The following is a 27,547-nucleotide window of genomic DNA, read 5'->3' as shown; positions in this document are numbered from 1 at the left end:
TTTCTTTCTCTGTAAGTTTTCCAAGAACACTGTATTTTGAATAGTTTTACCTGGTAAGATATACAGTTAATCTCTCTCTTTCTCTCTCTTGGATACAGAGACACACACACTCTCAAAGGCTCTGGATCAGACCCTCTGTAGCACAGGCTCCACCCATCGCTCCCCAGTTAGGCTCTCAGTTCCCTGTCATAACAGCTTCTCTACCCAATTGGTTCGAAGGCAGGAAGTTCTTAACCTGAAGTCCCTGGTTAGAATCCAGGGTGTCTACGAACTAACTGAAATTGAGCATCTCCTTCAATTGTGAAGGCAGGCAATGGTAGAATGTTAGGACCTGTTACTTTGCTGTCTGTAGAAATCCCAAATATTTTCTTAATGCATTACAATTGTTGCACCCGCCTCAAAAATATCATTTACCCCCATCACTACTTTGCAAGTAGTTGTTTTTAGACCTACTGTGAGATGATTTACTGAGTTACTAAAGAAGCACATGATGGAGCACAACTTATTATTTTAATATCTTAATAATGGTATTTTAACATGGTTGGTTTTCCTTATAATTTTATGTATCTTATTACAGCATTTAAAAATAATTTTCTAAGAAGTGGTCTGTAAGTTTCACTAACAGCAAAAGGGATCATTGGCACAGAAAGTTTAAGACGTCTGTCCTACAGCAGCAGGCAAGTTACTTTTCAGTCTGGGAGACTCTATGGGGCATGACATCACCATCATCAGCCTTTGGGAAAGTGGGGTTAGTCAGCTGCTAGTTATGAGGAGGAAAGTGAAGACGAGCTGGGAGTCCTTGGTCAATTGAGGAACGGGATTAGCACATGTGGACCAGCTCAGAGCAGGGGGTACAGAGAAGACACAGGGTAGAGGGCGTTTGCTGGCCTTTCAAGCAGAAAGATGTGACCGATAAAAAAGCTCCTTTGTTCTCCCAGCCTTTCCCACTAGTCTGCCTGAAATTCATTCAGGAGGCAAAAACTTTTGGAACACAGCAGTGATAAAAGAGGAAATCTCACAACTGAAATATGTGGCCACTGAAGTATGGGAGCATTTCACTCTTCTCCTGGAATGGTTGGGGCAGGAGGCGTGGGGTTCAGACATCAGAAGTTCCTGGCGTTGGAAAGAAGGGCAGGGAAGACTGTCATGGGGGAAGAGGGCACTGAAAGAGAAGGACACAGACAAGCTCTGAAGTGCAGCTGAGGGCAGCTCTCTCTAGGCTTCTAGTGTGGAGTGAACAGGGCAGGGACACGGTTGCAAGTGTTTCTCAAGAGGAGTTAGCCAGTCATGTTCAGCTTCATAAAAAGGCCGCTTCCAGAAGGGTCCAGACCACATATTCCCATTTATGGACAGCTGGCTTGGGATTCTGTTCCAGTGAGGCTCTGTTTAAAGAATAGCAGGTGCACATGCCATACCACAGTGCAGATGGGACTCTCCTTTTATGTCTGAAAATTTCATGGTAAGAATATTTTTCAAATAATAAAATAAAAAATAACAACTTAGGAACAGAGTAGCAAAGAGTGCTTATTCACAAAAAAGAAAAAAAAAAACAACCCCAAAAGAGGCATACCTTCTCTTGGCTCACAATTACCCTTGACTTATAGATTAAAGTGGACCCCCACTCAAAATGATGAAGATTTCATTTTGTTTTGTAAACCTGATAAAATGATTCTAAGGTTCATCTTGAAGAATAGTCAGGACATTTTTGGTAAAGAAGCGTAATTGGGGGTAGGGAAAGGGTTGTCTTGCCTTAATGGTTATTAAAATACTTTACAAACTACAGCAATTAAAGGAATGAGGAGTTTGCAAAGAATGTGCCCAATCCATTCACCCCCAGCATTTGTTCAGCCCTTGCCCGTGTCAGAGGGGAGCAGGATGGTCGGTTTCCTCTCACGGAGACTATGGGTCTGGAGGAAGACTGACAATTACAGCAGGAAGAGGGAGGAGTATGGTGATGGGGGAACCGCCATCTGGGGGGGGGGTCAGGGACACTCCCTGAGGGAGCACTAGTTAAGCAGAGGCCAGAGGGAGAAGGAGGAATGAGCTGTGCAAAGGCCAGCTGCTGGAGGTTGTTCCAAGGAGAGGGAACAGCCTATGGCAAGTTCAAGAACTCAAGGATTGGTTCAGTTCATCTGGAGTGTGGAGTACAGGTGGTCATGCCCGAGAGGCAGGCAGTGGATCCAGGAGTGCATGAGGAGAAAGAGATCAGGAGTAGAACACAGACTCTAAAAGCATGAACGAATCAGAGGAATCCAACGATGATAAACGATTAGAAAAAGGTAAATTAGTCAACAATGGTGTTGGGACAACTCATTCACTTCTGAAAGGGAAGTGGTGAACAACTCTATCTCTACCTCCCTCGTCTCTCCCACTAAAGTCACTCCCAGAAACTCACCGGGGGAAGGCTGGGTGCAGAACGCTGGGGGATGCTCTAGCAAAGGGCAGAAGGAAAGGAAAGGAGTTAGTCATGGAGATGATGAAGAGCAGTTTAGGGTGGGCAGAAGACAACCAGGAGAAGACAGAGATTCAGGATCAAGAGGGTCGGACTGCCAATTCTCTGACAGCATGACCCTCCTGAGCACGAGAAATGGATGTTGTAGGTCTGGCGCATGGCAGAGGCTGAGCTGTGAGAGCCCTTCAGTGCAGGTGTAAAGAGCACGAGCTCAAAGCCACCTGCCTGGATTCCAACCCTGGCTCTGATGCTTGCCACTGTGGGACCCACCTTGCTTCATCAGGACAGGGCAGTGAGTTAGTGACCGGCAAGGGCGCAGCCCAGGGCCTGGCACACACAGGTGTTTGCAATTGGCATTTCTGGTGAAAGAGAACCAGCCATGGGATTGGTGATATCACTGGTGCCCCTGAACAGGGAGGCTCTCACACTGGACTGGGCATTAGTATCACCTGGAGGGCTTTGGCCCACCCCTACCATGTCTGATGGAGCCCAAGTATTTGCCTAATATGTTCCCAGGTGATGTTGATGCTGCTGGTTTGGAGATCACATGAGAACCATGGCCTTTCAAAATTCAGTTTCAATATGGAGGCGAGAGCTGTAGTCCGAATGCAAGGGGCTTAAGCACAAAGCTGGCAAAGGCGCATTACCCTTTCAAAGGGCCTTTTTGAAAAGGTTTTTGAGGGGGCCAATAAATACCACCCCTTTTTCTTATCCTTCTGGACCAACTGAGAAATAAGGTAAAAGAGTTGGTAGGCGGAGGCCAACACATATTACCAAGAAACTGGTGACTGGCTCCTATCTGCAGGCAAGTGGCCCTCCAGATAACAAAATCCAGAGTCAGGCAGAGTTGCCCACATGGTCACTGGCAGAATGACTCCAGGTAGCCTCCCTTGCAGAGCCGGCCCTGGAGGAACAGACCAGGATAGGTGCCCCTGTGGGCACGGCTGCTCTTATTCATGCGAAGTCAGTGCTCCTGCCAGGGAAAGGCGAAGGGGACACTGAAGAGGGGCCAGCGTCATTTTACCAATGGACACGTCAGGAACAAGAAAAGAAAATTTCCCCACAAAAGTGCTGCAGTAGAATAAATAGAGCTTAAGGATGAGCACGGGGGGTGGACGTCCTTCCACTGACACCCGAGCATATTTATAAGCAGTAGAGAAGAGACTACGAGTGTGACATAGAACAGAGAACAGCAAAGCAGGGGGCTTAAGAGGATGCAAGGGACGGATTCCAACCTCACACAGAAGGGGCACTGTGAGAGAGGAGATGAGAGAATATGCTCAGGTAGAAGTATGGCAGAAGTCACAGAGGGTGAGCTGAGGAGACGGAAAGACCAGGTCAGGGAGTTTGTGTATGGAGAGAGAACACTACTATTCTGGAGAGGACGGCCAGAGCACAGTGACCGTGACAGGTTTTTGGAAATGTCTTCCTTTGCAAGGAGGACTAAGGCAGACCAGGGTGGGAAGAGAATGCAGTAAGTGAGGCTGTTAAAAAAAAAAAAAAAAGATTGCCTGAACCTACAATAAGATATTTGGTGGTGGGACACCTGGGTGGCTCAGTCAGTTAAGTGTCTGACTCTTGATGTCGGCTCAGGTCATGTCTCAGGGTTGTGGGATTGAGCCCTATGTCGCGCTCCATGCTGGGCGTGGAGGCTGCTTAAGATTCCCTCTCCTCCTCCCCTTGCTCTCTCTCAAAAGAAAAAAAAAAAGATACTCGGTGGTACTTGTGGAAGTGAAACGGCAGCTGAAGATTCTAGGTCTGCTCTATTGCTATGCTGACCAATCCTACAGCCACTTACCACCCACGGCTAGTGCCCGATTCTAGAACCGTTCTAGTTCGTCGGTCACACTGGCCACATGTCAAGTGCGCTGCAGCCACGTGTGGCTGTTAGCTAGTATACCAGACACTGTGGATGTAGAACATTTCCATCACCGTGGAGGCTTCTACTGCCCACAGCTCCTCTTGAGAAAGAAGCATTTGGCCCTGAATTGACAGGTGAGGGGAGAGGAAAGTTTTCATAATTAAGTAGGATTTGTCTGTGATCTGGCCTAGAATAGTAAGGAATATTACTAATTAAAATTCTTACAAATAAAAAAAAAACATGGTAGGAGCAAGTTTTAATTGCACAGATGCTTTGAAATCGAATTTCACAGAAATTCAGATAAATTTTGTTCTTACATTTTTTAATGCTCTCTGAAGAATTTTCGCAAATGAACTTTTGAATTGTTCCATATCAAAAAGGTCAATGTCGTCACCTGTCAAAGTGAAAAGAAAAAAAGACATATCAAGGGAGCTACAATGTTCAAGAAATACATCTGCAAAGACTCTGAAGGTAAGGATTTTGCATAACCTCAAAGAGCTATGACGATCAAATCATACCAATCTACCCCAGACACAGCATCACCAAATATATTTCTTGTTATTCCCACAAAAGAGTAATTTTGAAATTACTCATTTTGAAAGAAGAGACATTTAAGAGGAACATATCGCTATTCATTTTAAAATTTCCAAATATCACATGTAAATGTTCAATTTAAAAGGGAAAACATTGGGGTGCCTGGCTGGCTCAGTTGGAAAAACATGTGACTTTTGATCTCGGGGTTGTGAGTTCAAGCCCCATGTTGGGTATAGAGATTAATAAATTTTTTTTTTTTTAAATGGAATACATTACCTGGTTCTTTACTCATCTGAAAAACATCCCAAACTTTCTGGTGCCGATGAAATTGAGTATCTGAGACAGGGAAGAAGAGGTTATTACTATTATATCCTAGAACTCCCAAGTAATGTGCTTATAAATACATATTTTAAATATGTATTTAACATAATATGACACCAGAGAAAATAATAGTAATTTACAAATTAGATCATACACATTTTTAGTCAAAATATAATTTTCATATGGATTAAATTTTCTCCAGACAACTAAATAAAATTGTGAAGAATTACTTGATATAGTAGAGATTTGGCATTTACTCGTACTTTGACCATTTCTTCTCTTTCCACATGAGTCTACTCCACAGAACGTGGCACTCACCCAACCAGGGATAACGTGCTCCCCATGACTGGCCTTGGCACTGGCTGTTCCCTTTGGCAGGAGCCCTCTTATCCTAGCTGGTGGTGCACCTCATTCTGGTCTCTACTGAGAGGTCACCTATGCAGAGCGGCCTGACCCGATCCCCTGCCCAAACCCACCCACCCTCCACCACGCTTTGCTTTCCTTTGTAGCACTTAGCACTACTGGAGCCACGCATGCTCTTCCCACTCCCTCCACATAACCAAGCCATGAGCAAGACTGGTCCGCTTTAATCCTTGTATTTCCTGGCCCTGCTCACTTCCCTGCATTCCCTCCCCCTTTCTTCTCACCAGGGCTACATTCCTCTCTTGCTTGGATGTTCCAACAGACTAGTGTAGGTCTCTCCCATCCTCCTGGTCTGTCTCTGCATTGTAACCAATTAGTTTTGAAAAAACAAGAACCTGATTCTTTCTTGCTCATAATCTTCAGAGGCTTTGCATTATTCTTAGAATAAAGACTGAAATCCTTCGAGTGGCCTCTAATTCTCTGTATCATCTGCCTACCTATGCCTCCTTCGGTTTGACCCCTCCGCATCACAGAGCTCCTATTTCCCGCCTTCTCTCCACTCCTCTAGTTAACCCGCCGGCTCCAAGACTTCCAGTGCTGTGTCCTTTGCCCTCCTGCTCCTTAACCTCCCTTCTCCCCTATGCCTAGTTAATGCCACTCATCCTTTGGCTCTCAGCTCATGTCCTCAAGGAAGTCTTCCCTAAACCCTTAGTGTGGCAGATCCCACTCTGCTTTCACAGACCCTCCTCTATGTTCTCCTTCACGGCACCTACTACAGTCTGCAAGAAGGCATTTGTGTGATTAAGTAACCTGTCTCCTCCATAAGACTGTGACTTAAGAGAGAGTGAATCAACCTATTTGAGCCACCAGCACCTAGCATACAGCCTGCCACATAGTAGTGCTCAGTGAACATTTGAACAAACTTAATGAGAAATGGGAGCTATATGGATCCACCTTTTCTGGTCTAGACAGAATCCAATCACTGAAAATTAGACCGACTTAACCAGAGGCAAATGCATAAACGAATTCTGCTATTTCATAGTTGGAGAAGAATATAAAGCTGATTTTTGTTACATACCAGATCATAGAAAGCAGTTAATAGAAATTGATAACAATTAGTTAGTAAATACCAGGCTTTGTTCAAAGAACTGACAAGGACTCTTATTTCATCCTCATCGTAACCTCATGTGATATCATCATTACGATACGGGTTTGTCAAGTGATGATACTGAGGCACAGAGATGTCAATGGCCTCCCCCCAGGACTCACAGGGAGACAATGAGAAAGCCATGAACTGAACCCAAGAAATCTGGCCTTGGGGCCTATGTTCTTAGACCCTCTACCATGTTGCCTCCTGACGAGACGAGTAAACATCTTAAAAAAAATACAGAGAAGAAAACTAGGACACAAAGAGAAAAACCCAGAGAAAGGGAAGGGGAGGAAAGATAACAAACTACACTAATAAGAACAAATTCTTGTAAATGTATTTTCAAATTCTGTTAATAACGAAACAAAGCCTAACAAATATCTATGTGCTTCCTGTAGCCAGTGACCTTGCTAAGAGCTTTCCAAGCATTACCTTATTTAACCCTCCGAGCCACCCTGTGAAGGAGGTACTGCTGTTTTCTCCATTTTACTTAGGAGGAGTCTAAGCCTCGCAAGGTGATGGGACTCGACCAAGGACACAAGAGTGATAAGTGACAGAGGAGGGACTGAAACTAGGTCTGCCTGACTGAAGAATTTGAGCCCTTACATACAAAACAGCATCTCTGATGAAACGGGACTGGGGTCTTCAGGAACGCCTGGGGGCTCAGCTGGTGAAGCGTATGCCTTTGGCTCAGGTCATGATCCCAGAGTGCCGGGACTGAGTCCTGCATCGGGCTCCCTGCTCAGCAGGGAGTCTGCTTCTTCCTCTCCCTCTGCTCCTCCCTCTGCTCATGCTTTCTTGCTCGCTCACTCTCTCAAATAAATAAATAAAATCTTAAAAAAAAAAAAAAAGGGAAGCAGCACTGGGAAGTGTAAACGCAAAGCACCAACACTCACAAACGATGTCTAAAAGGGCTGCGTCGTGGACACTTGCACGCTTCTCCTGAAAGAGAAGATAACATATTTAGTGAACGTGATAGTTTGGTTCTGCTCCATTTACAGCACATTTTAGGGTTGCTTAAAGCAACTGCGTCCGGCCTGTTCTCTCCTGCCAAGTGTCTCGGTTCAGGCACTCCCCACTCTCCTCCCACAGTCTACAGCTCGTTCATCTCCTTCAGACTCCTGTTTTGTTCTTAAATCAGCTGTATCCTTCTAAACTTCCTCTACATCAGGGTGTCCCGACTGGGCAAGACTGACATTTAGTCGGATAATTCTGTGGGTGGAGGGCTGTCCTAAGATGTTAAGGAACATTCCGGCCTCTACCCACTAGAAGCCAGTAGCATTCCCACAGGTCCGACAAGCAAAAACGTCTCCAGACATTGTGTCCTCTGGGAGGCAAAACTGTTGTAGTTGAGAACCACTGCCTACACACATATATTTTCATGTATGTCTATTATATAGTGTTTCTCAGTGTTGTACATAAAGATCTAGTTTACTCTTTTTAACGGCTGAAGAATATTTTGGTATGTGGATGTGTCATTATCTCTTCTCCTATGTACAGCTGTTTCCAATTTTTTGTTTTTTAAACAAGGCTACTTAACATCCTTATTTATATATAAATATTTACATGTTTATACCTAAGTATATAAATGTTTATCAATTATAAAACTTATATATACCTCCTTGTTTTTTATTAATTTTTTTCACATAAATTTCCTGCAGCGGAATTGCTGGGCCATGAAGCGTATTTGTTTAAAAGTGAATGAAGGAAGAATATACATAAATATGAAAGTTCTGTACTACACTTGCAACTTTTCTGATAATCTGAAATCATTTTAAATTAAAAAGCAAGTAAGTTAATAAATACACGTGAAAGAGGGGGTCTCTTTCCATACAACTTAACCAACCCATTTGAATAGTATTTTTTCATCTTGGACAATCTAATAGGTAAAAAAAAGAATACTGCTCCTTATTTTAACTTGTGCAGATTGTTTTTCCTCCCATGGTGTTCACTTTCTTACTGATTTGTAAGCCTTCTACTGGAAGTTAAAGAAGCCAATCAAGAATTAGGTTCTTCCTCACTGGAGTGGTACATAGCCCACATTCCTTCATGGCTTAGCAGCTGCCTTAAATCTCTTTTGGATTCAAAAAAGGGAAGAAAGAAAAAAACCAAGGCGGTAGTATGATGCTTAAGGTTCATCATTTTGAACGCTGTTACCTCACAGAGCAGAACCAAGTCCTGCACAAGAGATTCCTTCCTCTGCCGGAAGTTCACGGTCTGCAGTTGCTTTTCAGACAAAAAATTCCAGGCTTTGAGGATTGTCATCATTTCAGTCATTGGGATTTTCAAGATGGTCCTCTTGATAAACTCGGCAAGAGCTTCATCCATCTCTTTGGCACTTTAATAAAAACAAAAACAGCACAACAAAGTAGTAACACAAAAGTTTAACTTAATTGAATTCTTCAGCATATTTTTAGCCAGGATTTTGATTTGTAAGTTAAACACCCAAATGTTTACCTTTTATCAGGCACTCTGCAAAGAGTGTTTCAACAGGAGGATTTAGTTATTTTCTCCTTAAGCTGTACATTTATTTTTATTTTTTATTTTTTAAATTAAAAAAAAAGATTTTATTTATTTGACAGAGAGAGAGAGCATGCACAGGTGGGGCAGCAGTCAGGGAGAGAAGAAGGCTCCCCACTGAGCAGAGAGCCCAACGCAGGGATCGATCCCAGGACCCTGTGATCATGACCTGAGCCAAAGGCAGATGCTTAACCGACTAAGCCACCCAGGTGCCCCTAAGCTGTTTGTTTGTTTGTTTATTTATTTACTTAAGATTTTATTTATTTATTTGACAGAAGAGACAGCGTGAGAAGGAACACAAGCAAGGGGAGTGGGAGAGACAGAAGCAGGCTTCCCGCCGAGCAGGGAGCCCAATGCGGGGCTCGATCCCAGGACCCCGGGATCATGACCTGAGCCGAAGGCAGACACTTAATGGCTGAGCCACGCAGGCGCCCCTAAGCTGTATATTTAAATATGCTTTGGAGGTTTTAAGAATTAGTGCTCCTTTTCCTTGACTGGCTAGAGTATTTTGATCTTTTGATGGTAATGATAAGTAAATCATTCATTCATGCACCAATTCATGTAAAAAATCCGAGCACCTGTGTGTGCCAGGCATTTTTGTGGACATTGGGGATAGTTACATCTTTAACCATAAAGACAAAAGTCCCATCCATTCTAGTGGGGAGAGCAAGGCAACAGGAAAAACATAAAATGTGTTAAAAGTGGAAAATGCTGCAGAGAGAATGAAACAGAGCTAGGAAACTAAGAGTAGTTAAAATGGAGCAGGCTGGGAATGAGGTGGGCGGAGTGAGCAGGCCTCACAGAGAAGGGGACATGTGAGCCAATACTTGGAGGACAGAGTGAGCCACATGGCTAGCTGGTGGGGGGACAGCAAGTGCAAAAGCCCTGGGGCTTTCAAGGAACAGGGTGAAGGATGCCTCCAGTGAAGCCGGAGTGGAGAGAGAGTTAGAAGGCACGGAGGAGGGAATAAGGTCAGAGAACATGGAGGCCCAGGGGTCACTGCAAGGATCATAGCTTCTACTCTGACAGAAACTGGCCACTGGAATGTTTTGAGAAGAGGTGGGATCAGTCTGGTTACTGTCAGGGCGGTGGTGGAAGCAGGAGGCCAGCCAGGAGGCTGCAGCAGGCAGGTAAGAGATGAGGGCGGATCGAGGTACAGGTGGTGTAAAGAGGTCATATTCTGGATATGTTCTTAAGGGACAGCCCACAGGATATCCTGATGGACTAGAGGTGGGGTACGAGAGAAAGAGGACTCAGAGGTGATACCAATGTTTGTACCAGGCAGCTGGAAGAATGGAGTTGTTATTACCTGAGTTGGGGGGGACTACAGGTATAGGCAGAAGAAAGCTCAAGAAAAAAATTTTTTTATGATATTCCATTTCGAATATGTACATTTTTTTATTTTAAATTTTTTTTTTTTAAGATTTTTTAATTTATTTATTCGACAGAGATAGAGACAGCCAGCGAGAGAGGGAACACAAGCGGGGAGTGGGAGAGGAAGAAGCAGGCTCATAGAGGAAGAGCCTGATGTGGGGCTCGATCCCATAACGCCGGGATCACGCCCTGAGCCGAAGGCAGACGCTTAACCGCTGTGCCACCCAGGCGCCCCTCGAATATGTACATTTTAAGGTTAATTGTTGGACTCCAAGTGGAGGCACTGAATAAAGCGTGGGATGTCTTAGTCTAGAAGACACAGTAAGAGATGGAGGTGAAGAGGATTGTAGTCTCTTTCTCCTTTAAGGTATCACCAATTAAAAGAGGGCTGCTACCTCACTCTTCCTGCCCGGTGCCTGAAGGGGAGATTTTTCAACTGTCCCAAAGGTCCTGAGCCCCAAATCTGGTATGGTTCCCTCAGCAAGTGACAAAGGCAATGATCTTCAGGAGCATAGCTTAGTGGCTGTCTCACAGCTGTGGCACTGGGAAGGGGGTTTCTGAACCCTTTTATGACTTTCCTCAGGGCAGAAGCTATGGGCTGAGGATGACAGTTGACCTCATTTGGGGACCCTGATTGGGCATCTTCCCCCAGCCCCCTTTAAAATATGGCACATAAAAAGCAAGCAAGTGTGATTTCTAGGCGAAGATTAAGTAGGATAGCTGCAGAATTTAAATTTAAATTCTCTGCCTATCTTGCAAGAAAGAGCATACAGATGTTAGTGTCCATGTTTAAGAAAAGAGGCACAAGTCAATCTGTCAATCTCATCTGCTTCCACCACGCCTATGAGATTTGCAAGGACAAAGAGAGAAGTACCCCCTACAAGAATCCAGGCTGCGACTTATTTCTACCGTTTGAGTGTTTGTTGAACCCTGCATATAATCTATTACCATTGCCCACTTCCACAAAAGATACTGACAGTCAACAGGATCTTAGGAAGGTAGTGAAAACAGCAGTTAAAATAAAAATAAAGCAAACTATCAGCAGTCGTGTAGAAGGAGAAAAACAACTGAATTAACATGAGAACAGAATCAAGAACGTGAAAATTGAGCCTGATTTGTTTTCTTATCCAGATACAGGACCAACCTCCCTTAATGTCAAAACTAAAACCCTTTCCATGGTCTACAAGGCCCTGTGTTTGCTTCTTGCCTTCCTCCCCATCTCCTACCGCTCTCTCCCCAGCTTTCTGAGCTCCAGCTACATTGGCCTTGAGTTCCTCCAGTACAAAAGGATCCTTCCAGGGAAGGGCTATTGTACCAGGAGTTACCCCCTACCTAGAAGGTTCTTCTTGCACACATTCACATGTGTGGCTCTTGTAACTGAGATCTTAGCTTAGATGCCTTCTAGTCTGAGACTTATTTTGACTACCCATTCTAAAGGTATCTCTCCACCTTGTATTGCCTATTGTCTTTACAGAACTATCTAAAATTATCTTGCTTATTTTTTTTTAAGGAGTTTATTTATTTATTTGACAGAGAGACAGCCAGTCAGAGAGGGAACAAAAGCAGGGGGAGTGGGAGAGGAAGAAGCAGGCTCCCAGCCGAGCAGGGAGCCTGATGTGGGGCTCGATCCCAGGACCCTGGGATCACGCCCTGAGCTGAAGGCAGACGCTTAAGGACTGAGCCACCCAGGCGCCCCTGAAATTATCTTGCTTATTGATTACTGTATTGCTTTACAATATTGAGCCACTAGGGTAGGAACTATGTTTGCTCTATTCATGGCTATATCCCTAAATGATAAATACATGTGGAATGAATTAGATACTCTTTGTAACCAGTGTGCCTGGGGAGATAAGCAACCTGGGGAGAAAATCAGGGTCCAGCACTGATGTATCAAACCAGTCTCCCATCGAAAACATTGGATTTGTGGGTAAGCTTGTAAAAATGCAGACTCCTGGGGCCCCATCGGTTTGAACTGGGAGGTGGGGAGGTATCGAGCAGGGTATTAGAGATTGCCTTTTTTTTTTTTTTTTTTTTGAGAGCCTGCACTCTTAGAATGCCTCAGAAGATACTTAATTCTGGGTGAAGTTTGCAAAATGCCTTTCTACAGACTTCTTGTAGAAAGAGAGCACTCAATCTCACAGTAAGATTGGTAAACCCCTGAGTAAACTTTTGATTCCCCGTGAGTATCTGATTTCTTCTTCTAGCTCTTAGTAGTACAGTGCTTGGCATGTATCAGGTGTTCAAGACATTTGGTGAATGAACGCAGGACAAAAAAAAGAACACTTTTAGCTAACTTTTCTGTAGATCTCCTCCTCTTACATTAAGGAGCTGCCACTTGAGCACAAGGAAAAACACGAGAGGCACATGGACAGAAAAGAAAACGAAGCCAAGCCTGATTAAAAAAAAAAAAATCAAAACACCCAACTCGCCACAGAGCCTCAACCCAACCCTCGGGTAGCACGGTAGCCCGTCACGTGGCAACTGGTAGCGACTCCGGAGCTGACGTAAGTCCTGGTAAGGCCTCGCCCCACTATGGGCGGATGTGACGCCACGTCCAAGCGTCACTGCCCTCTCTCATTCCAGCTTCAACCGTAGCCCTCCACCTCTTAACCGAGGTCAAGCGCCAAGCCCGTACCTTGGGACGTGTGGCAGTCGCGGAAAAGTCGCCCCACAGGCCTGGGATGTGGCTTTCTCTAGGCTCCCGCCACATTCAAGGGCCCGATCCCACGCCGCGCGAGGGTCTCTCACAGTCCGTCATCGCCAGCAGTGTCTCTTCTCAGCACCTCTTCCCGCCCGTTGCGCCTTCAAAGCCACCAATTGCAGTTCCCGCCGCCCTCCAGCCCCGCCCCCCGGAGCTCTCTCTTTGGACTGTCACCTGGGCACAGGGGGCCGCATGGGAGAGCGGCAGAAGTGAAACTCGCTGAGTCCCCGCATCACTCTTGTTAGGGAGAATATTAATTAAATGCAGTTAATCTCAGCCCCCTAAATCTGGCTTGTTGGCTCGGCTTGCTGTTTTTAGGTTCCGCCGGGCCTCCGTGCACTCGCTCTCCTTCCCCGACAGCGCCCGGAAATGGGCCCGTCCAGGCCGGGTGGCGCATGCGCCTCAGAGGCCAGGAGCAGCGGGGCCTGGTCAAACCCTGAGGGGTCAGCTGTGGAGGGCGTGGGAGGCTTCGCCACCGGGAGCTGGCCCGGCGCCGGCGTCCTGACTGCCGGCCTTTGAATGGGGAGTCTTCGCTGGTGACTGTCGCTTCAGCCCTTCTGGTGTGGCCGCGAGTCGGGTGAGTCTCGGCAGTCCCGGCCGTTCCGAGGAGCGCTCTCTTCCTGGCCGCGGTGTCTGGGGAGGCCGCGGGACACCCACCTGCCCCCCACCTCATTCCCTGCTCGCGCGCGCCCCGCCGTGTCCCCTCCTGCGGCTCTCGGAGTTTGGCTTCTGGACGGTCCGGCCGCTGGTCTTCGGGGTGGCCGTGGCTCGCCGGCAGTGCGCTGCGCAGTCCACCGCGCGAGGGGCTGGAGGTATGTCCTGGGCTCTGCGCCCTTAGGCGCTTGCTGAGGACGCGCTGGTAGTTTAGAGCATGCTTTGGCCTAGACCTTTCACTCTCTGCTGCAGTCTATGCCGCCACTCGCGAGCATAGTGATCTGGGGCGGGCTCCTCCCCTCCTTGAGCCTCGGCTTCCATGCCTGTAAAATGGGTATAACCCATGACATCGATGGTGAAAAGGGAAGCCCTTCCATAGTGTTTGACACGGTGAGCGCACAATGAATTGTATGATTATTATTATCACCTAGGAGTTTAGAATGTGCATGTAGAAGGTGGGGGCCTTGTTGGGGCACATCTCAGCTGCAGTGAAAATTGCCACCAGTCTTGCGAAGTGGGAATGCAGTGAGATCCTCATCAGTACACTTTTCAAGGAAAGGAGACTTTCAGATCCCTTTTACTGGGTTTAAAAATTACCGTGCTTGTAGGTTCACATTAGGTGCTTTATGAAGAGTCTTAAGTAAATCCGAGTTCTGGAAACCTTCGTTTAAAATCTTAAGCGCATTGGGGCGCCTGGGTGGCACAGCGGTTGAGCGTCTGCCTTCAGCTCAGGGCGTGATCCCGGCGTTGTGGGATCGAGCCCCACATCAGGCTCCTCCACTATGAGCCTGCTTCTTTCTCTCCCACTCCCCCTGCTTGTGTTCCCTCTCTCACTGGCTGTCTCTATCTCTGTCGAATAAATTAAAAAAACTTTAAAAATAAAATCGTTAAAAAAAATAAAATCTTAAGCGCATAAAAGAAGTTTGCACTGGCAAACTTGTGTTGTGATGCCCCTTGTATCTCCTCTCCTATACATACGGGCTTCTGCACTTGTTTAATTTATTTCAGGTGAGCCTTATTCCCCCCCCCCCTTTAAACTATGGTGAGGTGTGAACCAATTCTCAGATCTATAATAATCCTAAATTCAACATCTGGTAAACATTTATTGGGCATTTACTATGTGCATTTGCAAGAATATTCCCTCACTAGCCTGTGTGTTCTTTGGGATGTATGGACTGATTTTTTTCCTCTGAAGTTCAAGTAATTTGGTAGAATGCCCAACATCTACTGAGTGGTGTTTGTTCAGGGAAAGCTACAACTTGGCCCATTCCTTAAAAACTGTGTGGTGGAACTTACGAGCCCAAAGTCCTTTTCCCTAGGCGCCCTCGGGGTTGCTCTCAGTAGCAGTGGGGCATGGTCTGTATGTATTTGGGAGCACTAGTCACTCAATAGCATATGTTTGGATTCTGTCACTTTGCAACTGCAAAGAAAAGGGTAGGGTAGGTAGTATACCCTGCTAGGTCTGCTACCTCTGCTGAATATGGTGCATAGTTTGAAATAGTTGCAGAAATACTAATTTAACTAATTCCAGTGCTTTCTGAAAAGTAGACTTTAAAAAAGATATGTTTTAGAAAGCATTAAGTATTAAGTTTACAGTTCTTCCTAGAGAACAGCTTCTTCAAACTTTGCACAGGAGACTTTTCTGGGCTTGTTTTTTGTTTTAAAATGACGTTAGAAATTGAAGCTGTAGTATAAATTTCTTTCTAGTGCAGCCACCAAACAGCAGAATCTTTTGAAAGAAAACCCAAGTGGCATTAAAATAAGGGGTTTCCTCCTTGTGACTGTAGATTTGCTGAAGTGTTATTTGAATCCTTACTCCTTTTTCTTCACTAGAGTTAATGTATTGGTTACTCTTGGTTTATTTTCTAAAATTGTGCCACCTGGTGGTTGAAATCTGTCTATCGTGGAATAGTCCTTAGGAAGATTTTACCTCAGTCTTGGTAGAATAAGATGAAGGAATGACTAAAATAAGCCTATAATTTTTATGTCTTTAGTGAGAGTACCATACTGCTTCTATCCTCCCAGCTTACCCCCAGGTAAAAGTTAAAATTGTTTTCCAGGGGCCTGTCACCCAGTTATCGAAACATCAGATTGTCACAGCTGAATATTTTTAAGAGTTTCAGTGGTTGTTTTGGTATAAATGTGTGCACAGTGAGGCAGTGGGTGGAGTTGAGGTGAGGAGAGAAGCGCTGTAACTGTGACAAGTTAACCCTTCTGATGTTTTCTAAATGCCAAAATAAAGGTGGGACTGAAGTTTTGTGTTTAAATGATAACAGTCTGAATGGAATTTATTCCTCTTTCTTACTACAAACACCCATGCATGAAGTCTTATCACAAATGAATGTTCCCTTCACCTTTGTTCAGCAGTGCTGCTGACATTCTTAATTATTTTGGCACTACCCTTTTGAAGTTGTTTTGTGTATTCTTAGTGGTAACAAGTTTTTTATCCATTGACTGTGGATTTTTTTTTTTGGAAATAGGTTAAAATCACTTAATTGTGAACTTAGATTTGAGAAGAAACTTAAGAATGCAATGCAAGAGTACACTGTGGCATCCATAATTGATGTAGCCATTCTCCTTGGGGTATGTGAGGACAGATAACCAGGAACTTCACCTAGCAGCCTGTTTCATTTTTGAACAGCTCCCGGAAATGGACATCTGCCTTTGTTAACATCCACCCTTTGGTTTCCAGGCCTGTCCTGGGAAGTGCCTTTGAAACACCACTGTAAATTCAGTTCAGCCTTTCCCATCATGTGACAGAGTATTTCGGATATACAAATAATACTCTACATATGTCACACTCACTGCACACCATTTCAGGTGCTCCCACATATGTTATTTTAAACTTCATGACCATCCAGAAATACAGGTCAAGAGCTAATTCCAATTTACGGAAGAAGAGACCTAGGTCTCAGATTAAGTAACCAAAGTGTTATAATTTATGGACAGATAATCCACAACTTTTGATTGCAAATCCATTGTTTGTCTTACTGAACCAGGTTGTTTCGTTTATCTTCTCTGATGTGAGCTTCCCTAAATTGGTAAGTATTCCCAGTTTCATTAATGGCTTCCTGTTTGGATTTGACTGATCAGGACAAACACAATACTGTCCTCTTTCTTGAGGGAGACAGGCTCTCTATGTCTAATAATACAGGATAATATTACATTGACTTATTTGGAAGCTAGGCCTGGAATTAGTGTGTTGAACTTGTAGCCAACCAGAGGCTCTTTGAGAAATAGTTTTTACTCTCTTTATTTATTTCTTCCACAAACTGCTGGGAAGGCATGTCTTTACTATTTTGAACATGGGAATTATCTGTCCTGGTGAGAGATTGCATTGGGCAGTAACTCTGCCACTTACTATGTGACCTGGGCCTTAGTTTTACTATGAAAATGTCAGTAATGCATATTTGAACTACAAAAAGGCAATTTCTTATGGTTCCACTGAATTTATGAAGGTACCTACTTGCTCTAGTTATTGGAAGGATTATAAGACTTGTGCCTAGCATGTGGTAAATGTTCAACAAATTATTTTCTACACTAATAATGTACATATATTCTTATGGCTTTGAAGGAATCTTAAAAGTAGGAATATGAAACATACATTTAGTTTTCTTCAGTTCATAAGTTACTTTGAATTATAATAATGCTGATTAGAATAGGCTTTTAAAGATGACTGCTGGAAGATACTAGCACTTACATCAGCATGTTCTAAGAACAATGCCATTGTTTTATAGCTGTGCTTTGTGGATTACACCGGAGAGTCTGGCAGTACACCTGTGTGTGCACCAATGGTTACACAAAACCAGACGACACCGGTGCTGGAAGGGAGTATGGGTACAGGGTGGATCGAGGGATAGAAGAAGAGGGTATCTCATGAAAAAGATAGGGTGGAGGAAAGAGGGGAATGACTGGTAAAGCAGGGAATTTGTAACATAAGGGATTTGGTCCGTGTTTAGAACTCTAAATTATGTAGTAGCTTAGCCTTTTACCAAGAAGACTAGGAAAAGGAAACTGTATGAGAAACCATTTTCTTCTTGGACATAGTTATGTAGGATAAGTAAGTAGAAGGGAAGACATCTTATTGGTACCCTGGCTGGGTCTACAGTGGCATAAACTTTTGTAATAGAGGGAGGAAAAATATACATCGTGATATGTATGCATTTACACTTGTACACAACATGCATGTATTTATCTCAGCAGCTAAGTGTCTTCTAAAGTATTTAATTTGCCAACTAACGAGGTCATTTCAGTATATCGTGAGCTTGTTTCCGAACTGTAAAAGTATGCATTTGAGGGCTGGTTAATAGAAATATGCAAAAATTTTATATCAATTATGTTTATAAAAAATATGTATTTTACTGGAAAAAAGACATTTTCTAGAGGGTTAAGCCAGTATACATCCACCTTAGGGAAAAGTAAGTGAGGCAGAAATCAGATAACCAGATTACTAATAGGTGTAGATGCATAACATTGGTATAATATTAGATGATTTAAATTGCTAGACTTTATGAGATCTCGATTTTCTGAGGCAAAAAAATTATATCATTAAAAAGACTTTGTAGTGGGTGGCAGGCAAACCAAACTTGAACTTGGCTGCACTTCCAATTTCCATTTCAAACACTGAGCTGGCCCCAACAGCCTGATATGTGATCTTCAGCTGTGGTATGCGGCGTGGGTGTACTCAACGGAAGTCACTCAATGGAACAGTGATCTACTGATGTTTTTATAAATTGAGTTCTGCAATGGTAGGAATACTGTCATTCTCTGGAATTAATTTGTTAACATATTTTTAAGGATTTTACTTGTTGTGAGTGGAAGGTTGATAGGCAGTTTGAATTTCTTGAACTTTTTTGTATTAGCTCTATTAAGGTACAATCTACAGATCATAAAATTCACTCACTGTAAGTGAGTTCAGTGATTTTAGTAAACTGCAATTGTGCACCTTTTACCACAATCCTATTTTTTTTTAAAAGATTTTATTTTTTATTTATGCGACAGAGATAGAGACAGCCAGCGAGAGAGGGAACACAAGCAGGGGGAGTGGGAGAGGAAGAAGCAGGCTCATAGCGGAAGAGCCTGATGTGGGGCTCGATCCCACAACGCCGGGATCACGCCCTGAGCCGAAGGCAGACGCTTAACTGCCGTGCCACCCAGGCGCCCCTACCACAATCTTATTTTAAAACATTTTTATCATGTAAAAATATTCCTTTGTGCCCAATGGTAAATAATCCTCACTGTCACTTTCAGGCCCCAGCAACCCATTAGCTTTTTTTCTCTACAATTTTGCCTTTTGTAGACTTTGCACATAAAAGGGATCATATAGTCTTTTGAATCTGGCTTTTTTCATTTAGCTTGGTGTTTTTGAGGTTCGTCCATGTTGGTGCCTGCATTCCTTTTCATTGCCAAATAGTATTCCGTTGTCTAGATATACCACCTTTGTGTGTCCAATTACCAGGTTATTGGATATTTGGATTGTTTCCTGTATTGGCTGTAATGAATAATGCTGTGAACATTCACACACATGTCTTTGTGTGCATGTGTTTTCATTTCTTTTGGGTAGATTCTTAGGAGTGCAGTTTCCGTGGTCCCGGTCCTTTGGTAAGTTTGTTTAACTCCTTAAGACACTGCTAAAGTGTTTTCCTAAGTGTATACTATTTTACGTTTCCACTAGCAATGCATGAGGTCTGTTTTCTCTGCATCCTAACTAATGCTTGTTATTGTCCGACTTTTTGATTATAGCTGTCGGGGGCAGATGTGTAGTTACCATCTCATCGTGGTTTTAGTTTGCATTTCCCTGTGACTAATGGTATTCAGCATTTTTTCATGTGCTTAATTAACCATTCCTGTATCATCTTCTATGAAGTATTCAAATCTTTTGCCCATTTTTTAGGTCCATTTTAAATGTTGGATTGTTTATAAGCATTGTTTATATATTTTAGATAGCAAATCCTTTTTCATGTATGATGTGCAAATATTTTCTCCTAGTCTGTAGCTTGTAGGATATTTATTTTTTAGAGCAGTTTTAGGTTCACAGCAAAACTGAACAGAAAGTACAGAGATCCCATTTGCCTCCTGCCCCATGCATGCACGGCCTTCCCCACTATCAACATCTCCCACCAGAGTCGTATGTTTTTACAATTGATGAACCTGCATTGACATGTTATTATCACCCAAAGTATGGCTTGTCTTTTTCTTTTCTTTTTTCTATTGTATACATTATGAAATGCTCACCACGATAAATATATTACAATATTATTGACTGCGTTCCCCATGCTGTACTTTTCATCCCTCTGTCTTTTCATTTTCTTCATGGTGTATTTTGAAGTGAGAAAGTTTTTCAAGTTTGATAAGATTTTACCAATTTTTTCTTTTATGAATTGTGCTTTTGACCTATCTGAGAACTCTTTGCCCAACCTAAGGTCATTATTTTCTTCTAGATTTTCTTTCTTGAAACTTGTAAAAGATTAAAACAATTAATTGGTTCTTTTTTTTCGTAATGTTTTCCAAGTTAGAAAGAATAGGTTAAAAAAAGGAATAGGTACATAGTGCTACATAACTGTGGCAAACACTTCTAAATAATGCTTTTCCTTTGACGTTGGCTGCTAATTTTCTACTTTGTGAAAGAACCAATTAAATTTAATTTCTGAGATTTCAGCCTCTTGCTTTCATTGTAACAATTGCATTTTATGGATATATCTGCTAAATTGAAAAGCTTTTTTCCCCATCTGCTTTTTGTTTCTTTTCATTGTTTAGTTGGATTTTCTCAGCCCGATGTTAGGAATAAGAAAGCAGTCCATATGAATTGACGCTAACATGAGACTGGCTAACGAGGTGTTAACCCTCTCAGAGGAATATACATTTTAAAAGGATTAATAAGCCAATTCTCTAATTTTATAGAATTTCATCTGAACAAAATGAGTTGTAGTCAATTTCAGGAACGTGGGGAAAATAGTTGCAATCCGCTTATTAATATAGGCTAGCTGTTTCTGCTGGAGCACTTATTTCCAGGATTGGGTCTCTTGAGGAGTTCTGATCTTTTCTGAACCTGCAGGTTCTCCAAACACCTCATGATTTGCTGAATCTGTTAAATTGTTGGATAAAGAAGCTGAGCCTCAGGTTTAATAATTTGCCTAAGGTCAACATTCTTTTCTGATAAAGCTCACTGCACGTTTGTACGGAAATAATTTTAGGTCGCATTAACAAATACAGTCACACATATTCAAGACACTCTTGTATCCACAGGTTGCTCTGCTGTGCTCCGTCACCTCCTAAAGATGCATCCTGACTTATCACCACACTTGCACACTGAAGAATGCAACGTCTTGATTAACTTGCTTAAGGAATGTCACAAAAATGTAAGAGTTCAGAAAAATGACCATGAAGCAAAAATGAAACTTAGGTACAACACACTGATGTAAAATGTTACGTCCACTAACGAAAAGGAATGATAATATAGTGGGTCTTAGCTTACTCAAGATTAGTGACTGATGCTTGTGATGTTTCAGACACCATCTCCTTTCCTGATTAGTAAAAATCAAGCACGGTAGTTCATTAGGGAACTTCTGAAATGATATGTAATAGTTAGAATCCACATTCTTACAATAAGATACTTTACTTTTTTAAATTACAGGGCACCAGAACAGTTATGTTAAATTCTGACTCTTCTGATCGTAATGGAATTATTTTAAGATTTTTCTAAGATTTTCCTTGATGTCTACCATTCTGTGTTTAAAGGAGATTGAAACATTTTTTATAATAGATATTAGCTAAATTTAAATTACGATTGGCCTAATTTGACAGGTTTGCTTACTTGTTAGTGGAATGAAAGTAAAATTCCATGCTTTAAACCAAAATAGAAAGGAAGACCATTTTTGGAAGTCATTAAATTAAGCTGATATTTTTACAGACGTCAAATATTTAGCTTTTTTCATATACTTGATATGTGAGATGGTTATAAGGAGCATTTCTGTTTTTAATTTTGCATGATGTGTTATTTTCCTCATGATATTCATAAACTGAGATATATCAAATTATAATAATAGCAAGTGTCATTTAAATGAGTAAAATTTAAAGACTAATGGTAAGCTATAAATAATTCCTGTGACTTGTGTAGTTAGATATTTTTGTTGGTTCAAAGAATGTTGTCGTTTGACAGTATACTTTAGGCAGACTCTTTTCAGCATACATCTAGATTAAGAATTGATACTGTCTTTTTAACATTAATCATTTTATGGGTGTGCAGTAGTGTCTTATTTGGTTTTAGATTTATTTTCCTGATGGCTGGTTTTTGAGCATCTTTTCATGTGCTTATCGGCCAGTCACATAGTCTTTTGCCCATATTTTATTTTATTTCTTAAAAAAATTTAAATTTTATCTCTTTATTATTTTTTTCTTTAGCCCATGTTTTAAAACTGGGTTGTTTGTTTTATTATTTAATTTTAAGAATTCTGGTTTTTTTCTTTCGACATACAAGTCCTTTGTCTGGTGAGTGTATTGTGAATATGTTCTCTAGTCTGTGGCATCATTTTTCACTTTCTTAAGGGTGTTTCAAAGAGCAGTTTCTAAGAATGATGAGGTCTAATAACCAGTTTTTTTTCCTCTTACTGTTTGTGGGAGGTTGGTTTTTTTGTTTTTTTTTGTTTTTGCCTTCTGAGTATCTTTGTGTGTTTTCTGGTCACACAAAGATTTTCTTCTGTTTTTTTCTTGTGGAAGTTGTTGAGTTTTAGCTTTTACATCCAGGGCTGTGATTCATTTCAAGTTAATTTTTGTGTACGGTGTGAGGCATGCGCCAGTGTTTCTTTCTCTTTGGATACTGTTGTTCCGGCACCATTTGTTGCAGAGACCATCCTTTCCCTCCTGAATTATCTTGCTGTCTTTGTCAAAAATCAATTGACCATATGTGACTGGGTCTATTTCTGGGCTCTTTAGTCTGTTCCACTGATTTATGTGTCTATTCTTAACCCCAGTTAATTCCAGTGTTATCTTAGTGGGGCCACCCTGGTCCCCTGACCGTTTTGTCCTCTGTCCCTGCTCAGTTGCACTGGAGTGATCATTCAAACGTAAGTTGAATCATTGTTCCCCTCTAATGGCTCCCTTTGCCTGCAAGTTATCAAATCTAAATTTCTTGCTTTGTGTTGTTTCAGGGCCTTCATGAACCTGGCCCCTACTTACCCCTTGGGCCTCACTACCCTTCTGCTCACTTCTGTGTGCTCCTGTATGGAACTGTGCAGGAACACGCTTCCCTCTTCTAAGCCTTTGTGCTTGCTTTTTCCTTGCTTGTCTTAGAGCTCTCCCCACTATCTCCACTTCCTGTGTGCTAGACCAGGTTTCACCATCCTCCAGGTTTTATTCAGCGTCATTTGTTATTTCCTCTTCCTTTTCTCCTTTCCTGGCCTACATTCTCTTGGTGTAGTCGCTCTGTTCTCCTGTAACCCCACATGTAATACAGTTCCTACTTTTGGTCTCATGACTCCTTTACGCTCTTAAAAATTATTGAGGACCCCGGATAACTTTTGTGTGTGTGGGCTACAGCTACCAATGTTTACTTAATTAGAAATTGAAACTGAGAAATTAAAAAATATTAATTTATATAAAAATACAGTAATACATCCAATATATGTTAATGTAGTAATTTTTATAAAAAAAGATCTTATTTTCCGAGACAAAAGAGTGAAATGAATGACATTGCTTCTGCATTTTTGCAGTTCTCTTTAATGCCTGGCTTAACAGAATATAGTCAGATCCTCCTATCTGCCTTCATGTTCGGTCTTTGGTGATACTGCCCTTTGTGCAGCCTCTGGAAAATTCCATGGTAGCCTTGTGAGAGAATGAAAATGAACAAAACAAATAAGATCTTTGATTATCAGAAAAATAGTTTTTATTGTGTACATGCTCTGGAAAGATCTTGGGAACTCGTGGGCGTCTCTGGACTATACTTGGAAAATTACTGCTTTATAGCAATCACTTTGTGAGCTGGCTCTTCCCTTTGACCATGTACTGAGAGTAGGGCCCAGGTCCACCTTTCTCACTGCTGTATCCCTAATGCTTAGGACATTGTCTTCGAGATCTCGATTGATTCATTTATTCAATCAATTGCTCAGTCGGTTTGGTTCTCTAGAAACAGACATCGCACACTAGAGGCTTATGCCATGTGTATTCAAGAGAGTTGTAGAACCCGGGCATTTCGTTAACCAATTTCAATGGAGCACTTTGGGTTTATTTTTTATGTAATGTCACAAGAGTATAATTCTTCTTTGGTTTTAAATGTTGGGAAAGCTAAAAAAAAAAAAAAAAAGGGCTTCTGTCTTGGATTTAAAAACAAGATGTATGTTTATGGGATGATATGAGTCAATGTAAACCAAACCATGAAATACTGCCTTACGTTCTGAAAGTCTAATCCTTTCTGTTAGTTCTGCTTCACCGGAAGGTATGTGAAAATGCATGGTTCCTGTTCATTTGTTGTCAAGGATATAGTTTAGGAAAAATACACAGGAAATACTTATTCTGAAAATGTCCTTAGGTAACCACTAGGAGATCTTAGTTTACCTTAAATGCTTGCCAGAAAAAATGACCCATTTATTCACTGTGGACCAGGAAAGGATATTTACAGTGGCGGTGAAGCAGGGAAAGAAAGGATTAGCGTGAGGCACAGCTAATTAATTACGTGTTGTCTGGTTTCCATGAAAGCCTTAATTAGAAAGAAAAGGAAAAGGTGCTTATTATTACAAGTTCAGCACTTATGGCATGTCATTATAGGACATCACCATGCTGTCCTACCCATTCCTTAAGAGTCGTGATATGCAAACACACTAATTATAGCCCGACTAAAATTCATGTTCTTGACTTCAGTCTTCATCTTAATCTGATTAGAGCATTCGTACTTTTTGCCATGATAATCATCATAGGCCTTGAAACCACTAGGAGATTTTTATTTTTGCTTTGCAAAGAAAGAGACTTTGAACTTTAGGTATAGGTTTTCTTACATTGTGGGTTAGTGGCTTACTTATGTGGCTCATGTAGGCCATTTAATAATAGTGTCATTGTTTCTGATGTATTTTGATGACATTTTGGATGGAGGAAAATGAGAAAATTAGTGTTGGCCCCCAGCATTTATCAGATAATTCTTCAATGGGACAGAATGTTTGCTAATGAGGAACTCACTGGTCATGTTAATATGGCCACACCACACTTTGACATCATTGCTCCCTGTGATAGATGGTTGTGCTGTGATTTTCACATGCCCTTAAAGAAAAGGGTATTAGAAAACAGAATTGTTTACACTCTGTCATTGTGAGGTTTGGGCAGGTTAATAGGCTTCCCTTTTATGAAGGAAAACTCTTTTTAGTTTTCATTTCTACCTATACAGCATTTAGTCCTCCTTTTAGGAAGGCCAGGGTAAGTCTGTTTGTTTGTATATTTTATACCTGTGATTTAACTGTTTGCTTATTAACAAGGTGGTGACACATTAAACCCATTTCTGTAGGAATAAGTATTTAAATTCTATGTGCCAGAGACCTTAGCATATTATGGGATGAAATATTTTACCACTCTTCTTCCTTTTAGCACAGCATTCTGAAATTTTTTGGTCATTGCAATGATCTCGATCGGGAGATGAGAAAATGCTTGAAGAATGAGGTAAGAAAAGTGTTAGGGGATGAAAGTGGTTGAAGAGTAGAATAGAAATTTCTGATTAATATTTAGAATACCTCCATTACTAATTTTTATTCCAAATTTTAGTATAACAGAGAGAATTGACACTTTATATGTATGTCCTCCCCTAAAACCAAGAGGAGAAATGAAAGTACATTGCTGGTTTTTTTGTTTTTTGTTTGGCATGCACATAAATGAAAACAACTTCCTTTTTAAAATCATTGTAACTCCTCTGGATGAATTGTAAGGGCTAGGAAACTGAATTTGTTTAGTAGGAAGACTTTGGTCAGTCAGCTATTAGCTATAGCAGGTAACTAACACTTTCTGGGCCTCCGCTTCTTTATAGAACATGGCGGGAGCTAGACTTGGGCTCCTCACCGGTTTGAAATTGTGAATTTCTTCATAACCATGGCATGTATGAGCCACACGGATCTAGTCTGACTTGGCCGGAAAGACTTTATTTCCTGAACCCGGTTTTAGGCCATGACTTGGACTTGGGCATATAGCAGAGTGCTTTTGAAATCTTTGAAAAGAAATTTAACTCCATTTCTGTTTCATACATCAGTTGTTTTATGTCCCAAAGCTTTAAAAATACATAACTACTAAAAACCTGCCTTCCAGTTTTCTTTCCTTTTCTATATTTTTGAATTTTTTTTCAAATTAGCCTTGTATTGAAAGGTCTTAGTTACAACAATTGAAGCTGTCCAGCATCTATCTATCTTCAGTTTTTGTATTTTTCAATCTGAAGCTTTTTTTTCCCCTCCTTCCCAGAATCCCTTTCCATTGTCTTTATTGTTTTAGAACTTTCTGGACTTCTGAGTTCAGGGTGATAATTTTCTTTGCACAAACGTGTACATACAGAAGTGTTTTAAATTGATTTTTCAAGAGTTTTTCTTCATATTTACATATAAAGCCAGTTTATATGAAAACTGAACCTAGGGCTTTGTTCTTGTTTTAATAAGATGGTGGGAAAATGAAGCCCACATTACTTTATTCAGTACAACTGTTTATTTCTCACATTCTTTCACTTGTGTCAGATAGTTTTTTCCCTAAGTTTAGATTTTTTTTTTTTTACAGTTCAGTAATTTTTGCCATTAGTTTGGTGATCTTTATACGAAATTTTCTTCCAGGTGAACAGCTCAGGAGCTGTCAGTGACTGTTTGGTAGAATGTCGTAAATATTTTTCTTACTTTGAGTTTATTTTCATATAAATTCTGGATTTTCTCCTTGACTTATTTTCTAAGTCCTCTTTGTGGTTTTTGTGTCGCTTCATTACCTGGTTTATAGATGTTTTTGTCTGTTCTTTCCTCCTTCAGTCCTCTGAACCTGAGCTCATTTATTTCCTCTCTGCCTTTAATGCTTTCTAGTTGACCGTTTCCTGCCTCTCATGCGCTCCTCTAACTATCTCCTTCACGTGCCGTTTGAGTACTTCGTTCCTTGATGCTTTCAACTACGAAAAAGGGTCTGGCCAGTTCCCTTATTAGCCTCTTTTTGCTGCTGTGTCGCTGCTTTTGTTCTTTCTTTTTTTTTTTTAATAACAATTTTTTATTATGTTAGTCACCATGCAGTACATCCCTAGTTTTTGATGTAATGTTCCATGCTTCATTACTTGTGTGTAACACCCAGTGCACCATGCAATACGTACCCTCCTTAATATCCATCACTGGCCTATCCCAATCCCCCACCCCCCTCCCCTCTGAAGCCCTCAGTTTGTTTCCCAGAGTCTATAGTCTCTCATGGTTCATTCCCCCTTCTGTTTACCCCCCCTTCCTTCTTCCCTTTCTTCTCCTACCGATCTTCCTACTTCTTATGTTCCATAAATGAGTGAAACCATATGATAATTGTCTTTCTCTGTTTGACTTATTTCGCTCAGCATTATCTCCTCCAGTCCCGTCCATGTTGCTGCAAATGTTGTGAAATCGTTCTTTTTGATGGCTGAGTAATATTCCATTGTATATATGGACCACA

At 41.7% G+C, this 27,547-nt stretch overlaps 3 protein-coding genes across 8 annotated transcripts in view; 2 read left to right on the top strand and 1 right to left on the bottom strand.

The window, feature by feature from the left end:
- The window catches only part of CENPN (centromere protein N), a 22,702-nt gene extending 9,103 nt beyond the window's left edge, over positions 1–13,599 (bottom strand). Inside the window, exons 1-5 of the mRNA XM_034639419.1 lie at positions 13,208–13,599; positions 8,836–9,016; positions 7,575–7,620; positions 5,124–5,183; positions 4,631–4,707 (exon numbers count right to left, since the gene is read on the bottom strand). Of these exons, the coding sequence (XP_034495310.1) occupies positions 4,631–4,707; positions 5,124–5,183; positions 7,575–7,620; positions 8,836–9,006 (354 nt within the window). The 5' untranslated portion in view covers positions 9,007–9,016; positions 13,208–13,599. The remainder of the gene's footprint in view (positions 1–4,630; positions 4,708–5,123; positions 5,184–7,574; positions 7,621–8,835; positions 9,017–13,207) is intronic.
- The window catches only part of CDYL2 (chromodomain Y like 2), a 324,144-nt gene continuing 310,062 nt past the window's right edge, over positions 13,466–27,547 (top strand). Inside the window, exons 1-3 of the mRNA XM_034639042.1 lie at positions 13,466–13,482; positions 13,592–13,716; positions 13,856–14,085. Coding sequence (XP_034494933.1) covers positions 13,466–13,482; positions 13,592–13,716; positions 13,856–14,085 — 372 coding nt within the window. The remainder of the gene's footprint in view (positions 13,483–13,591; positions 13,717–13,855; positions 14,086–27,547) is intronic.
- The window catches only part of CMC2 (C-X9-C motif containing 2), a 21,477-nt gene continuing 7,601 nt past the window's right edge, over positions 13,672–27,547 (top strand). The window contains exons 1-5 of one of the 6 annotated variants that reach the window (XM_019798034.2): positions 13,673–13,850; positions 16,927–16,968; positions 19,491–19,528; positions 21,173–21,285; positions 25,493–25,564. In XM_019798034.2, coding sequence (XP_019653593.1) covers positions 21,205–21,285; positions 25,493–25,564 — 153 coding nt within the window. In that variant the 5' untranslated portion in view covers positions 13,673–13,850; positions 16,927–16,968; positions 19,491–19,528; positions 21,173–21,204. Of the gene's footprint in view, positions 13,851–13,951; positions 14,086–16,926; positions 16,969–19,490; positions 19,529–21,172; positions 21,286–25,492; positions 25,565–27,547 lie in introns of those variants that run through there. The other 5 variants (XM_034639416.1, XM_034639417.1, XM_034639418.1 and 2 more) reach the window with 5 other exon arrangements.

Source organism: Ailuropoda melanoleuca, chromosome 12, assembly GCF_002007445.2.
Source record: "Ailuropoda melanoleuca isolate Jingjing chromosome 12, ASM200744v2, whole genome shotgun sequence".
Classification (NCBI taxonomy): domain Eukaryota; kingdom Metazoa; phylum Chordata; class Mammalia; order Carnivora; family Ursidae; genus Ailuropoda; species Ailuropoda melanoleuca.
This window is presented reverse-complemented; position numbering and strand designations above follow the sequence as displayed.